The 17,195-nt window shown below is 30.1% G+C and overlaps 1 protein-coding gene across 3 annotated transcripts in view; it reads right to left on the reverse strand.

Moving 5' to 3' along the window:
* The window catches only part of LOC144835713 (Fanconi anemia group J protein homolog), a 59,971-nt gene that overhangs the window by 2,177 nt on the left and 40,599 nt on the right, over positions 1 to 17,195 (reverse strand). For all 3 annotated transcript variants that reach the window (XM_078690781.1, XM_078690779.1, XM_078690780.1), the window contains exons 27-31: positions 17,005 to 17,113; positions 14,517 to 16,008; positions 12,732 to 12,804; positions 7,494 to 7,691; positions 1,875 to 2,011 (exon numbers count right to left, since the gene is read on the reverse strand). In XM_078690781.1, the coding sequence (XP_078546907.1) occupies positions 1,875 to 2,011; positions 7,494 to 7,691; positions 12,732 to 12,804; positions 14,517 to 16,008; positions 17,005 to 17,113 (2,009 nt within the window). The remainder of the gene's footprint in view (positions 1 to 1,874; positions 2,012 to 7,493; positions 7,692 to 12,731; positions 12,805 to 14,516; positions 16,009 to 17,004; positions 17,114 to 17,195) is intronic.

Below are 17,195 nucleotides of genomic sequence, written 5' to 3' on the forward strand. Positions count from 1 at the left end.
TAAGCCAATTAGCGCGAACAATAATTGGCTCTATTACTTTAGTCACTTGCATCATTTTTTTCTTCTATAAATTCATAAAATATTCATTAAAGATTATATTGTAATATAATTTCTTTATGAAATTGCTAACACTATTATTTTATTTTTCACACACTATGGAGAGTAAGAAATGATCAATACTCTCGCCGGCTAATAACTTTTCACCAGTAATACAGACTTTATTAAAACATCATCTTTTGTGTCAGTAAATTATACTGAGTTTCTTACTTCGGTATTATTGTTAAAGCATTTATATTGTAATAAATAATAATTGTATAAATAATAATAAAGTGTTTGTTGAATAAAGAAAAATAAACATGTTTACTATAAAAATTAAAAAAAAAACAGCACAGAATTTGTACAAACAAATCTGATATTGTTTTTTTATAATTTTATTTTTGATTATCCAAGTTGGGAATGCAATAAAAGTGCAAATTTGTATTTTCTTGTTCTATTTATGAAAACAATATTAGAAATAATTATTTAAGGTGTTTCTAGAGGATCTAGCTAGTAACAAGTTTTAGATATTCAAAAGTTTCTTGGGTGGTGGGTGCATTTAAAAAAAAGTCATTCGCATCCAAAAGAAAGTTGAATTCGAACGGGAATGGATGAACTAAGTCTCATGTGAAGCTTAAGTTTGGTTCTCACTCAGATGTAAGCCCGCCGTAAGTAATCATGACGCAGTAGATCATGTAAACCGTCGCATGTGATCTTTGTGGTTACGTTGCGTCAGAGTTGTTTTAAGCTCTGTCTACACTATCAAACTTTATGTTACAAAAAATTCCCATATATGGACACGATGTTATCATATCATATACCATATTTAAGCACATCACACTTTTTTGTCAAACTAGTTTGATAGTGTAAACAGAGCTTAACAGTCGATCGTAAGTTACAACACTTGATCTAGTCTGGACTATACCCCCAACCTTGAAATTTAAAGCTAACCAAAACTCCACAATTAAATATATCAATTTACATTTGTATAAAATACAAAAAGAGCTACTGAGCTAACAGACTGTAATTCAGGAAGTACAATAAGCAGATTAGAAATTCTAATTAGATAAAATGATGAGGGTTAATTAACAAATCTATTCTAATTGATTAACGTGTTAATTTGCTTTGATGATACCGCGAAACAAGCCACTAAGGCTGAATATGATTAAGTCTTTTAAAGACCAGGCCTACAACAGGTGTTAGACTGCGAGGGGCAGGGCTGTGGGGGTAAGTTCAACAGCTGGAAGGCAACATTGAATCATAGATAATGCGGAAGGAATTGTTGATATGAATGCGATATTTCTATTGGAAATGTGATGATGGTCTTCAACATACAAACTTATACAAAATATTACATGTATATTAACCATTTTTTTAATCTAAAGCTCTGTCTACACTATCAAACTAGTTTGACAAAAACAGGGTGATGTGCCCAAATATGGTGGCGATATGCCCCAAATACGGTAGTGATATGACATCATTATGTTCATATATGGGCACATCACATTTTTTTGTCACATAAAGTTTGATAGTGTAGACAGAGCTTAAGCCTAATTGAAGAAATAGTGTTTTTCCGAAACCTTTGCAATTTCCTTCTGTTTTACTTTATAGTTTTTTAGCTTTTTGTTTATTTTATTTTATATTTCCATTGACAGCCAGCCACCGATACCCACAGAATTGTCCCTTTTTCAGTGCTTATTTAAATTAGTATTTCCATTGAGATCCAGCCACATATACCCACAACATTGAGATCCAACCACTGATACTCAAATCATTGTCATTTTCAGTAATTTGACTTTGAAACCATTTTAATCTAAAAAATAAATAAATGTACTTACATGACCAGCGTTAGAATCTTCAACTTTTTTCACGCCAATCATTTTTGTTTGCGGGTTTTGTTTGTAACATTCATAACAAAATTGTGGCTGATAACACGCATTGTCTTCCTCACACCAGTAAGAATTGTATGAAAATCCTGAAAAAATTTTGAAACATTTTCGACAATAAATCACAAAAATATTTAAAATTTTTTCTTATTCTCACAGATTTCCTCATCTTTATCGTTTCAAATTAATTAATTAAATTTCAGTATATCACCGGGCGGTTTAGAATTAATGTTCTTTGCCTGATGTGTTTATATATTTTTTTTTTATTTATATATATTGGTATAATAAAACAATAGCATTATTGTGGTGAGTATTTTATAAAACAAACACGCGTTAAAGGGTTATGCATACATAATTATAAAGTAAATAAACACATAACATTGTGTTTCTGTAGTGAGTCTGTAGGGATTCAACTCAACAGTAATACTTGCACCATTCCATTGCCAATTTTTTTTTCATGTGTAATTATGTCGTATTAAATTTGTATATTTTAGTATAATATTAAAAATGAAGTTAATTTTAATTTAAAATTAATTTAAAACAGAGACAGAGGGGAAAACTAACATATGTACATTTTTATATTTACTTTTTTCTTATGTATTTTATTGTTTTTCACTTGTAATTTTAAATGTTTTTATCTATATACACCTTTTTAAATATTTTATTAATTGTACATCACATGCAATTCAGTTTTACTACTGCCAGTTGTGATTTATTTTTTGAATAAACTTGAATAATAAATAAAAGTCATTTTTGTTTTTTTGTATATGCTAATTTAACAAAATTACATAGCATTTAATGTTGAAACTTTGAGTTCTAAAATATGAAGTAGTACGCGTTGTATGGATGCAAATCATAGACTCATTATGTTACATTCTGAATGAGCTCAATACATTGAACAAATATTATTAAATTTGTATACTACCCCGTACTAGTTTCACAAGAGAACTAGGGCTAGGATAAGCAGTGATATGTCATGACTCGGCCAAAACAAAATAAATATCATCAAAACACAAAGACATAACACTATAGGAACATTAAACAATGTACGTCAATTCACAGATATATATTAATACGAGGTATAATCGTCTCATTTCAATCTAGCAAACTAAGAAACGATTTCCAGTTTAGTAATTTTTTAATGAGTTAGTGATTAAGTCTTGATTCTTTATTGAAAGAAAGACAGCCACAGTGGCTGGATATCATCGATTACTACTAGCCATAGCACGTTCGCAAACAGCTTAAACAATAGCAATCAATAACCCAGCCGTAATTTCATTTAAAAGACCCGTCAAAGGTGTGACAAGCGATTGTGTCGAATTCCTAATCAATGCCGTGTTGGTTTTTCGGCTCCAAGAAGCCTGAGGCGTTTCGATGCATTCCTGGCGTACTTTCCCTTCCTTGTCTGCGTGTTTACTCAGGCGAGGGGTTGAACAACGAGGCTGGATATGTTACACTATGCATAACCTTCACCTAATGTACTTCATCATGATTATTATTGATACCAATGACGACAACCAAGGTAAATACTTGCATAGTGCGTAATTAAAATTAGGTTAAATTCAATAACAAGTGGTGGCGACCTGTTAGGTATCTAGTGCTCATTCAATACTACACCAGTACATATTTCAACCTAACATTTTTATGGCGCTTAATTTCTGCCAAGGTTTACAACATTATATACCACACAGGGTAACATTTTCTAATGTTACTGAAGTATTTGAATATAATATTAAAATGAACCAATTTAATAATGGAACAATAGACCAAACATTTTGAAAAGGTTTCACCAAACGGGCATGGAAAAAGAGAAGGGAAATCAACAATGAAAATGATCAGTTTTTTTTTTTTATATTTTGTACATAATTTAGTTTAAGTTTCCTTGTAAATAGGCCTATTGTTAAATCATTTTTTTTCTTTAACTTTTATTTTACTTACTCTGGATGCACCTTCATTCAAGAAGTGTGCCACTGTTTCAAGTGTAGCTTCCAAATAAATTATTATTATTATTATTACCACATAGGGCTTTCTAATGTTACAATGTACTGAACAAAAACAATATTATGTAAACAAAATAAGATATATATATACTAGCCAATTACAGGATAGATAAACTACTTTACATTATTATCCAAAATGGGGTGCATTTATAAACCAAAATCTAAATGTTATTTTAAATAAAAATTAACTAGTTTAACCCAATTATTTTTATTATTAATTTATTGTATATATATTAAGTGAGAAATGTATAATATTGATTTTCAAAAAATTCCCGTTTATTCCTTCTGGACCAATACATCTTTAACGACAACAAAAGTTGCAATTTACAAAACGCAAGAACAATTATTGCTATAAATTGACGACACTAGAAACAAGAATCCAAATGTCAATCAATAATTGACAGTAGTAATACACTTCCATTATTTGCTGGAACTTGTATTTTTATTCCCTTAGGAATTGTAGTACAAAGAGATGGAATATAATAGACTGAATAGGAAGAATTACTGTATCTGATATAGAGGGCAGCAGACAGAAAATTACGAAATAATACAGGGTGTTTAATTAACTTCAAAGAGGGGTTTTTTTTTTATTTATTCAACTTCTCACTAACACTGTTAGTGAAGGATCGGGACCAACAGGTGGTAAACACCTCTAAAAACGGTCCAGTCCCAACTGCACAGTGGCTGTGTGCGACAGTGGCTGTGTTTGACAGTGGCTGTGTTTGTGTGGACTAGTACACCGGAGTAGCCCCCTACTCGTCTCAAAAGATGTACTAGGTCCTTTAAAGTGCACATGAGCTATGTGTACACGGGACCTACAGTTTATAGTCATTATCCGAGAAGACTCGAAAGTTGAGGGTTGAGTTAGTGTACGTTCATGCAAAAAGATCATCTATATAAGCTGGGATTAATACCAGCACTGTAGTGTACGTCCATGCAAAAAGATATATCTAAATCAATTTATTATAGATTTATTAATTATATATTGTCCCCATGAAAAAATGTTTTTGTTCAATATTTTTTTTTAATATTCTGTTTTAAGTCACATAATAGTTATTCACTTTGACCAAAAAGTGGATCAAAAAAAAAAATATTTTCCTGAAAAAAATGTAATTTAAAGAAACAAATACTTAAATTATCTGTCAAACAATGGTTTTTGGTTAAAATGAAATGTTTCTTTTGCCTCTTTATAAGTGACATAATTTGTTTTTTTTTTACAGAAATGAATAACTTTATTAAAACTGCAAAATGGCCTATTTAAAGTCTGATTTTATTAATCTTCATTTTTCATGTTTTTGAGAGACAGTACATCTTTAATGATACAGTCTGTATACAGTTAAAAAGCATAGACTAGGTAGAGAATTTAAACACTATTTTGGCAGCCATATTGGATCTAAGATGGTGGATACATTTCAAAATGTCGCAGTAAAATCCTGGTCATTTTGAAACCCTATGTGTATAGATGTGTGAAGTAGAAAAAACTTGTAATGACACAAACGCACAAACTTTGTTATAATATAGATATGGATATTATATTTCAAATATTTTTTACTGAAAATGCTAAATAGTTTTGTAAAAGAAAAAAATGTTCATATTTGTTAATAAAAATGTATTATCAACAGTATCAACACATACTATTATTTGTTAAAAAAATACAAATTAATTTATCTACATTTTATTTTCAAATTTTTACTACTATTCAGTATTTTAATGTATTATCATATCAACAATGTATCAACACAAAATATTATTATTATATTAAATATAAATTATTTTATCTACATTTTATTTGCAAATATTTATGTAATAATACTATTAACTATTTCAATAAAATGATGATTCATCCTAACAATTAGACACATTGTAATAACACTATGCATAGTCTATTTCATCAAATACATATTTTATTTCACTTAAAGTTCAAAATAAATTACTGCAGGCATTCGAATTGGAAAGCAAACAAATTATTATGGGCGCTTCGAGTATCGTCACTTATACACGACACAGAAAACATAATTCATAATCGTAAAGAAACAAAAATAAGAAATCTACTAATTGATTAAAATATGATAAATGAATCGGATATAGCCTACAGTGGTAATAATAAGCAATAACTTTAATGGGGGCAATAAAAAACCAATCTTGATACTTTCTTCCCACATTATTTAATATCGTGCAGATGTTAATAAAAGACAAATGATAAAAGGAAAACAAACAAAAACACAAAAGAAGGGTTTTTGAAGAGGTTATTTAAAGATGGGTCACTTGACACAATAGATAAACGGTAGCCGTTCAAAATTATCACTCTCAATGTCTTTTTTATCACCGTCTTCGCAAATTATTCAATAAAACATTTTTTTTTCTCTTTTTGCTGTAATTTAGTGAAGAAAAAATTAACACAAATATTTTACTCTATAAATACACTAGGGCTTAAAAACTGTAGGTAAAAGTTTAAAGATGTATTTTCCCAAAAAAAAATTAATTTGAATAGGCAATTTTGAAGTTTCAATCAATTTATTTAGGTCTACTTCTGTGGAAAAAAAACAAAAATAATTTTACTTATAAAGAGACAACATTAAATTGTTACTTTTAACCAAAAACCCCATTGTCTGACAGACAATTTGATTATTTTTTGCTTTAAATTACATAATCAGGTAATAATTTAAAAAAAAAAAAATTTTTTAATCCAATTTTTGGTACAAATCAATAACTATTATTTGACATTAAAATGGCATATTCAACAACAAAAATTATTTCAGGAGGATTTTTTTTTTATCTTAAAAAAAACAGATTATAAGAATAAAACTAAATTCTAAATTGATTGGATATAAAAAGCTGAATTGAAATGACATATTGTTGATAATGCATATCAGTCAATAGGTACAAAACAACAATTCCTCATCATTTAAATATAGAATATTAGCTAACCTAAGGAGCAGTATAACATACTACAGGTCAAAGGGTGCTTGGCGTTCTTGCAGTTCAATCAATTCGGCAAATTTCCCCCCAGTCCATGTTTCGCAATAATTAGAAAGAAATGCATTGCTATATTAGATGGGTTAAGTACGCAACGGTGAGATCAATGGGTGAAATTTAAGATAATAAATTATCATATTATATAATATTTAAAATATTTTTTCCAATTTAAATTACATAATTGGTTGGACAAATTGTACAACTTATTGAAGCACATTTGTGAATACATGCACAATATGAATTGATTGATTTGATGATTCTTGGGTGGGACTTGAACCCATGACCTCATGATCATCAACCTGGTGCAGAACTTCTAGACCACCAAATTGCGCTGAAGGGTTAGATTTGATCGCAAGGAAAAAGAGGGTACTGTACCATGACGATAAATAGTTATAAAATTATCATACAATTATTATTAGTAAATTAAAATCTTAGTATGATCTTAGTAAAGCTCTGTCTACACTATCAAATGAAAAAAAAGTATGATTTGCCCAAATATGGTAGTGATATGCCCAAATACATCATCATATCCATATATGTGCACATCACATTTTTTTTTCACAATTAAAAATTATCATAATAAATAAGTACTCACCAGATGATGCAAGCTGGGGTTGACCAGTAGATAAGCCGGTCATATGATCAGGAATCAGCTGGCCATAGAAAACATATTGGTCAGTCGTTGACCTATCAACTGAACATTGACACGTTGAGGATAGTGACTTAGTTGAACTATTTAAACAGTCCGTTACAAATGATGATTTTATGTCAGAGATTTCGATTTTCGTTAAGCCTATAAAAAAAAGTGTGATAATTAAACATTTTAATATTTTGTACAAGACTTTGAAAAAATGAATAATTATGAATCATAATTGTATGGTTAAATTAAATTATATCATTGTATCTGTAAAATTTTCTGTCTCTCAAACTTTATTGAATAAAGCAGTAATTTATGTGAAAATGAATCTTTAATTTATTTTTTAAAAACTATTAATACAAATCTAATAATGTATAAAATAAAAAAGTGTGATAATTAAAAATTGTAATATTTTGTATAAGACAAATAAGAAAAAATCAATAATTATGAATTAATTGTATGGTTAAATTTAACTATATCATTGTATTTTTAAAATTTATATCTATCTCTCAAACTGAATTTAGTAGTATTTTATGTGAAAATAAAATTTATTTAAAAAATAATTTATAATGAATCTTGTTTGTTCATTTTTGTTTGTTTCGTTTATTATCAATATGGCATCCAAATCTTAGGGGTATGTACAAGTAATAATTGGATATCAAAATGACCAGAATTTGTACTGGGAAGGTTTTAAACTACATTTGAAAACTGCCCTGAAGTGAGTATTTTGGGGTACCCTCTTTGGTTTACAATAAAATAACTTTATTTGAATACCAGTGCAATTGTGTATAAATATATGAACCAAAGGAAAAGCTTCCCACTGATGATGGGATTCCCGGTTTGACTATATTATTGAATAACAGAACAACTTCAAATATCATTTTTTATTTGACCATCCATCTTAAAATTAAAAATGATATTTCAAATTTGTGTGTTATTCAATCAAATATTCACAATTTAAAACAATTTAAAAACTTAAAAAATAATCATAAAAACACATGTACAAGTTATGAAGAGGAACATGGATGTAGAAAGCATACAATACAGAAATACAGATGATAACTTTTATGACACTTTTTGGGAATTTTAAATTTCTAAAAGAAAAGAACAGACATTTTCTGAACTCAGTTTTTCTGGAACGCTTTCTGTTTTTATAATTTAGCAATTGTTTGTGTCAAAACCATGGATGCATATTATTACTAAGGTATTATGGAGATCTAAGAATATTTTTCGAAGAAATAATAATATACATTGTGAAAATTAATCTCCAGTAGGAATATTAATATCCAGTTTATTGCCATTATGTATAAAACAATGATTATTATTTCAATATAATTCTATTGTGAGTTGCAAAACAGGCTAATTATTGAGTTGATGACCTTCAAATGTTGACACGGCCATACAACCGATTTCACCACATACTGCTCGAATGCGATCTTAATTTGTAAGAACAGACAAAAACGTGAGAAGATACAGATTGATAAATAGGCAAATGATGATATTAATCTCCCTAGATGACACGTTCCACACGATTTAACGATACCAGAGGTGCGAAATTGACTATAACGCAAGCGATTTGAATCCATTTACGAAGCGTAGTAGTGATTAGGAAGGCCGTGGCTTACAGAAAAGCGATTGCTGTCCTAGACGACGTCCCAAGCGCATTCTCGCACTGTCATCGTAACGACGTTTTCGCTAATCAAGAACACCCTTACACGATTGTCAATGCCATGTATACGTCGCCTCATGGCGAGTAACAAGCGAAGAGCTTATTTTTTACGATGGTGATGTTGTGAAGTGATTAGGGAGTATTGTCATTTTTTCTCGTTACATTCTCACCAACATGATCAATAATTGTTTCATTGCTCAGTACTTGAGCTACAATGACGACATGATACCTACTTCACAATCTATGAATGTTCACAAAAACAACTAAATTACTTTCAAAAATTGCACATTAATTTTTTTTTCATTTAATGTGAATAACTTCAGCCAAAATCAAATCTTTTTTATAATATTGATAAAATTTATAAAAGAATAAGTTTTTCCGATAGAATAAGAGTTTAACAAACTTCTAAATGTTAGATTTTAATTTTTTTTAAATGTAGCTATTTTAAAACAATAAACAACAACAGTTGGCATCCAATTCTCACCATCTTGTACAGTAGTTTGGAAAGTCAAAAAACAAGTAAATTACTTTAAAAAATTGCACATTTTTTTTTTCATTTAATGTGAACATAGAGATATTATAATATCTCTTTGATGTGAATATTTTTATATTGATACAATTTATAAAAAGAATAAGTTTTTCTGATAGAATAAGTTAAGAAATTCACCATCTTCATCCAGTTTGCCTATTTTTAAATACATGTTTTCTTTTTATTTATATTTGTAATTTTTATATGTATTTTGTATGTGTACGCCATTTTGAAAATGAATTTCCAACATATTTTATGATGGACCAATAAATATTATCTTATCTTGTAGTTTGGAAAGTTTGCTGTTAAGGCTTTAATTAAATAAGGTAAATAAATCATAAATATTCTTATAACTATAACAATAAATAATTTCACGCATAATGAATATATCTATTCATAAACTACTGTATCATCTTTATCATCATCATCATTATAATTGAAAATAAAAGAAATAGTTTATTAATAGTTAATTAAAATTTACTAAAAGAATTTAACTAATGTATATATTTGATGTTTGTTTTAGGAAATATTTTAGAATAAAAAGAAAACAAAGTATTAATTAATAATAATAATAATAATAATTGTCTTTTGTATAGCGCTTAACCAAAATAAAATTTTGTCTAAAGTCCACAAGGCTCGAAACAAGGTGGAAATTACATCATTTCATATGCAATTCGAAAGAGATGGGTTTTCATCAATTGTTTAAAGATGGCAATAGATTTGGCATTCTTGATTGATTGTGGATAAATCTCCCTCAAAAACAGAAACTTATATTGGGAATCCAAAAAGAGAGTATAATCCTCATAGGTGACCGGCAAATAACCAGATAGCACCAGAAACAATCCCAGTAAATCTCTCAAGTCACAATTTATCAGAATTGATCCATAATTAACTGTAATTGAAGTCTGTAAGATCTTTCCATACTGCTGGAACTTATCGTTTATCATGGCAAACAATTAGTTTTTAGACAGCTCAATCCTCGCCACAAAGGAATGTTCTCAGGTTGTCGTCAGTTTATATGCTATTAACAAGAGTAGTGTTTTAAACCTGTTTGAGACACTAATACAAGGTTAACATTTCCGTAAACCCCTTAAAGTAAAACATTGCCCCCTGATGAGCAAGCTCCTCCCCGTCCCCCAAATAGTTGGTCAAGTCAAGTCAAGTCAAGTATCATTTATTGTCATTTGTTTTAAGAGAAAAACATAGAACATAGAAGTTAGGTGGAAATTGTTTACTATGAGTATTAAGTGGAAACGCTAAATCTCTGTCTAACACTATCAAACTATTTTGACAAAAAAATGTGATGTGCCCAAATATGGTAGTGATATGACATCATCATGTCCATATATGCGCACATCACATTTCTTTTGTCACATAAAGTTTGATAGTGTAGACAGAGCTTAAGACATGTTGTATCCTATAAAAGGGTTAATATTTAACATAGTTCTAAATTTGTGTTTTAACTAGCATTAAGTTTATAAATAAAGTTTGCTATTTTCAGTTTCCAGGTAATTGTAAAACTTGTATTTGTAAAATAGAGAATTACTTGCAAATGTTTGCAAAATTATTGGAGATGATTTAAAATTAGAATTGAATACAAGTAATGACTCAATAATTTTCAATGTGGACATAAATGGTCTTAAAACTCAAATTAAAGCTGTCCATAAGATGCTAATGAATTTTAGTTACTACTGGATTGATTCAGTACAATATTGTAGGCCTCAAGGGGGTGCTGATGTAAGGTTTTATTCGAAGGAAGCTACCTCTTCACTCCCTTGATGAAAACAAAAGATGAAAGTCAGTGAAGCGGGCTTAGATAAATTGTACAAGGCGTCAATTGAAGTGGCGCAAGGCCTACCAAACGTGCCACCACAAATTATTTACGCTTCGACACCAAGCGTAGAATCATTCTGATAGTCTGCGAGACGATTACGATGTCATTTGTCAGCTCGTTTGATCGGATAATTTAACACCTAGTTGGCATCTCTAATAGGTTCGTTCACAACTTCGGATGACGAAATTGCTTACTCACACAAAAGCTGTCAGGCATGGATGTTAGGATTATGCTAGCGTTCCACTTTATGGCATACAAGGCGTTGCCAAAAAATGATTAAACATATTTTTATTGGACTGTGAGGAACAAGTGTACACTTGATGAACAAGTTAATTAACTGGGGTGCCTAGATACAAAATTAAGATGTAAATCACAGTATAGGGATTTATACAAACGTCCAAGATAAAAAGCGAAAAAAAAAGAACGGTAGCCATGCATTTCATTCAAGTTGGTATAGTTATAATTTTGAAGGCAAATGAATTTGTTGTACGGTGGGTGAATCTGAGGGATTTCACAAACACATGCATGTAAGCATAACTTCACATAGAAGTCACAACACAAAATGATAGTTAATGTGAACCAAACTCTCACTCTTATTCTAGTTTTCAATGAGAGGATTCCTAAAAATCCTTTAAAAATTACATTCATCATGATGTTTATCAATTGGACGCAAATGTAAAATTGTGATAAAAATGTGTGTCGCATAACTGACCTCAGATTTTTGTAACCGCACTTACAAGATTAAAACGAGAAGAATTTTTTTTAACGTAAACAATTCATCAGGTTAATAATAGGAAGCATGCTGGCCGTGGTTGCGCCTATCTCCATTGATCATAATGGCGCTATTTTATGTGTCCAGAAATTTGACAAAACAGGAAGATAAAATTTTGCTATCTAAAGGAAAAAGACAGTGTGCGAGATTTAACACTTTCCTTGTCCAATGACACGCGACATCTGTCTATAGTATTATGCTCTGTCTACACTATCAAACTTTATGTGACAAAAACAATGTGATGTGCCCATATATGGACATGGTGATGTCATATCACTACCATATTTGGGAATATCACTACCATATTTGGGCACATCACACTTTTTTTTTTGTCAAACTAGTTTGATAGTGTAGGCAGAGCTTTACAGAGGTATCAATAGCTACGTACATACCTTGCAGATTTGGTGAAAGTTGGTGGTGGAGAGCACAACAGAGTTCTTCAAAACAAAAATGTGGTTCTTGCTCCTAAAACAAACGACAAAATACTGGTGAATTATTAATACTATGGTAAAATAATAATATACAAACAACCTAATGGTTTTCAGAATTCATGTTATACAGTAAACAAAATTGTGATTTTTCATGCCTTTTTGGGAGAGTTTTAACTGTAAAATCAGAGTTTATGTTTAATATTTAGTTTACATTTCTATCTCTTTTCTATCGTCTATTATTATTTTTTTTTTTCTCTATATACAAAATTTGATAGACATAAAAAAAAAAACATATATTTTGGAAATTCAATAATTTATAAATTGCTGAAGCAGAGAAATCGGTGAGGATGAGAAAAAGTTGCTCCAATTGAGATTTTAACCCAGAATTTTGATGCGATTCAATTTCAACAAAATCATTACAGTATTACTATTTACAGTCTATTAAGTTATGTTGGCTTTGAACTATACATGCTACAAAAACACCCAAAACCTCATTTCTGTCTTAAGTGAAAAGGTCAATCAAACCAAAGAAGATTACATTAACACCAAGTTTACATAAAGAATGGATCATTAAACAAAAATATACTTAGGATGAATATTTAATAGTTAGTATATTATTAAACATAACAGCTTTACTGTTCTTCATGAATATTCATTAGTTTACAGTATTTCAAACCTCAAAATGAGATCATCGGCTTCCAATCCTAAATTATAACCTAGGTGACAAAAATCATCTTTACAAAAATACAAATAAAAAACCAATTTTATTTTTCCAATTTAAAATCTTTAAAAAAAACCCTAATGAAAAAAATCAGATATTATTAAAATTAGATATTTATTATCTGAAACCATAATCTAGGTACTCGGTTGAGACTTGAATCCACAACCTTGGAATTGATAAGCAAGCATATGCCACTTTTATGTTATATTTTACTTTAGTAATTTAATTGCATTAAGCATATATCATCAGAATATAATAATAGCTAGTTGGATAAACAACTTACATAACAAAACAATGACAAATAATTTTTTAAATTTACTAAACTTTAACTTGTAAATGACAGTTTTATGTTTGAATGAAAAATTAAATTAATTTAATTACGACGGTTAAGTTTGTTTAGCACCTGGAAAAGAGATAACTACACTAAACACCTGTAAGGTAATGCATCTATCTGCCTAGGTGGCATCCATAAACTGCTTAAAAACTGTGTACCTTAGCAGCAGTACTCATCCAACATAATGATTAATTTGCCTATGAAATTCACTTATTTTTCATGGACAACTAAACTGTTTTGTTTCTACTGTAAGGTAAAAGAATGCAAACCTTTTAATTTATATTCTATATAGTTAAAAGAAATAAACATTGCATAAAGCTCTGTCTACACTATACAAACTTTATGTGACAACAAAATGTGATGTGCCCATATATGGACATGATGATGTCATATCACTACCATATTTGGGCATATCGACACCATATTTGGGCATATCACACTATTTTTTTTCAAACTAGTTTGATAGTGTAGACAGAGCTTTCAATGTTTAGCAAAGAAAAACAAATGTTTAGAAGAGAAAAAACTCAAACATTAAATAAATATTAGAACATTTTACTCCTTGCTGTACAACATCAAATAAATTCTACATCTATTAAAAATGTTTACCATCAAACTATATATATAAAAACATTTGATTATTAATTGATTGATTAGTTGATTGATTGATTGATTGATTAAATGATCCACTTACCTCTCCACTAGGATCTAAATCATCCAAAAGGTCTTTCCTCTTCTTTTCTTGTTCACTCCCTAATCTCCTTCTTCTCGATCTTCGTGTTATAAGTGGGCTTTCAATAGAATCGTTTTCCTGTTGACCATTATTCACCACAACGTCCTTTCTAAGTTGACCATTACTCCCCACAATGACCTTTTTAGGTTGACCATTATTCTCCACAATGTCCTTTTTAAGTTGACCATTACTCTCTACAACGTTCTTTTTAAATTCTCCATTAATATTCATATAAATGTTTGAGTTCTCTTTTGTTCTTCTAAACAGTTTTTTTCTTGTAACTGGTTTTGACTGAGCATTTGAATCCTTTGCAATCTGGTTTGGCTTCTCATTATCGATCAAACCCAATTCTATTAGTTCATCCTTAATCTTTTCATTTTTCAATACTGGTGAACCATCACGTGATGGTAAAGACTCAGTGTCAAAGAGTTCTGGTGTTCCCTGAATATTATCTGGACTATCGGCTATATTTTCTGGAGGAATATCAACAAATTTGTAAGGAGTCTTTTTTAAATCATTAGAAATTTCTTTTCTTCCATTCAGAAGGAGTTCTTTTGAAGATTTCTCTACATTTGGTTGCTCATACTCAATCTTTATATGTTGATTTTTCTTACAGATGCTTTCACCAGCAGTTGGCATCTGTTGCTCGGATAAACTATCAGATGTTTTCTTATTTACATCTGCATTTAACCCTGCTTTTGAGGACATGTCATTCTGTAAAGAACTATTGGTGAGATCAGTGTTGCTGCCATTTGAGAAATCAAGACTTGATGAAGTCGTTGGATTGGAATTAGGAACCAGACCAGCTGGTGTAACCAGTAGTTGTCTTTGAACAGTTGGGACGGAGGGTATAGCATTTGAAATGGTTGCAGGAGTTGTCGTTAAAACTGGTTTAGGTAGATCAACAACTAAAAGTTTATCAATTCCGTTCTCTTGAATTTTAATTAGCGCCTGGTATGGTGCCAATTTCACAAACTGACGGACATCTTGCATTTTGCCATTAGCGTCTCGTAGGAACTGCTGTACTTGGAACATCTTTGGAGCTGCTTCTGTGGCTACGATTACATTTTGTGGAGAAACAGGTTGAGGTTGCACATTCTTGATGGCCTGGCCAGCAGAGGTTTGAGGAGTGGTATGAGCTGGAGCTTTTGGCGTCACTTGGACTGGAGTCTGCGTTATGGTTTGTAAAGGAGTTTGAGCATGACTCTTAAGCACATTTTGAACAGGAGTCTGAGGAAAAGGTTGCACAGAACCTTGTGGTGATGACTCTAAACTGTTTTGTTCTGCCTTTGTTTTTAAAAGTGTCTGTAGAGCTGCAAATGTGGGTTTCTTTCCAAGGGTTGTAGTGCTATTGGTTTGATACAAAGTTGCTGGAGACTGAGGGGTTGCATTATGGGTAATATTTGTTTGTATCACTTGTGATGGAGTCATTGGTAAAGATGATACATTAAGACTGAAGAGAAAAAAAAGATCATTTTCAATAAAATAAAGGATTTCCAAAGAAACCCACAAATAATAGACACTGTTTGTATAAATCTAGATGCTGCTATTTTTGAAAATTTCTAGAACCTAACAGGTTAGAAAAACAATTTTCTTTGAATACTTAAATTTTTTGATTTAAATAAAAACAGAATTATACGAGTGGTAATAAAGAATAAATTTCAATATCTCCAATAACAATCAGCATAAATCCAATTAGAAATAGTAATCGAGAAGTCTAGATGTTCGCGATAAACGACAACAATAATAATCTGGATACGCATTCAAGGTAACGTTGAACAATTTTCGAGATAATAGACTAATAATGAGATCAATTAGCGTCATTGAAGGCGTGATCCTAGCATTGCAAATCATCACTAATCGTGGGTGACCGATTGATAGGGATTTGTTCTCACGTAAAATAGGCTGCGCTTGAACGAACTTCGTAAGATAGAACACTGGTTAATCTTCAAAACTCCTTAATCAGAGACAAATATTAATAAGTTGGCATTGAACAATGATTTTTATCAAACTAAAAACTAGTTTCTTTTACACACGGTATGAATAATTAACTTTTTCTAAACAAAAATAAAAAAAATAATTTGGACATTCTTATAAAGCTAAAGTGGAAAGAGAATGGTATCAGCTTACAGGTATGTCAAAATACAACAAACAAAATGGAATCAATAATTAACTTTTTTAAACAAAATTCATAAAAACATAACTTTGGAGTAAACAAAGTTTGATCCACAAATTGAATGTTTGAAATAAAAGATGTGTTTATTACTAAAATGGAATCTGTTATATCATATCAATGTATTTCTATATTTTTTTGGAAATTTAAGACAAGAGACTTACAAAGAGGAAAGAGAATGGTATCAGCTTGCATCTAAATACAAAAAAAAAATGGTTTTGTCAACTTTTCTTTCTTTAAAAAAAAGAATTGGCTGGATTGATTCCAATTGATTACCTTTCATTTTGTTTTTCCTTTCTCTCTTTGGCAAATCCTTCAAGTGATTGTAAAAGTTCACCAGCATATTTGATATGAATAACATTGTTTCTGATCCACTTTGAAAGTCCTTAAAAAGTGAAAAAACTTCTTGTTAAATCTACTCAAAATAATTGATGAAAACACACACAAAGCACACCCTAACAGCTGAT

The sequence above is a fragment of the Antedon bifida genome, chromosome 2 (assembly GCF_963402885.1).
Source record: "Antedon bifida chromosome 2, ecAntBifi1.1, whole genome shotgun sequence".
Taxonomy (NCBI): Eukaryota; Metazoa; Echinodermata; class Crinoidea; order Comatulida; family Antedonidae; genus Antedon; species Antedon bifida.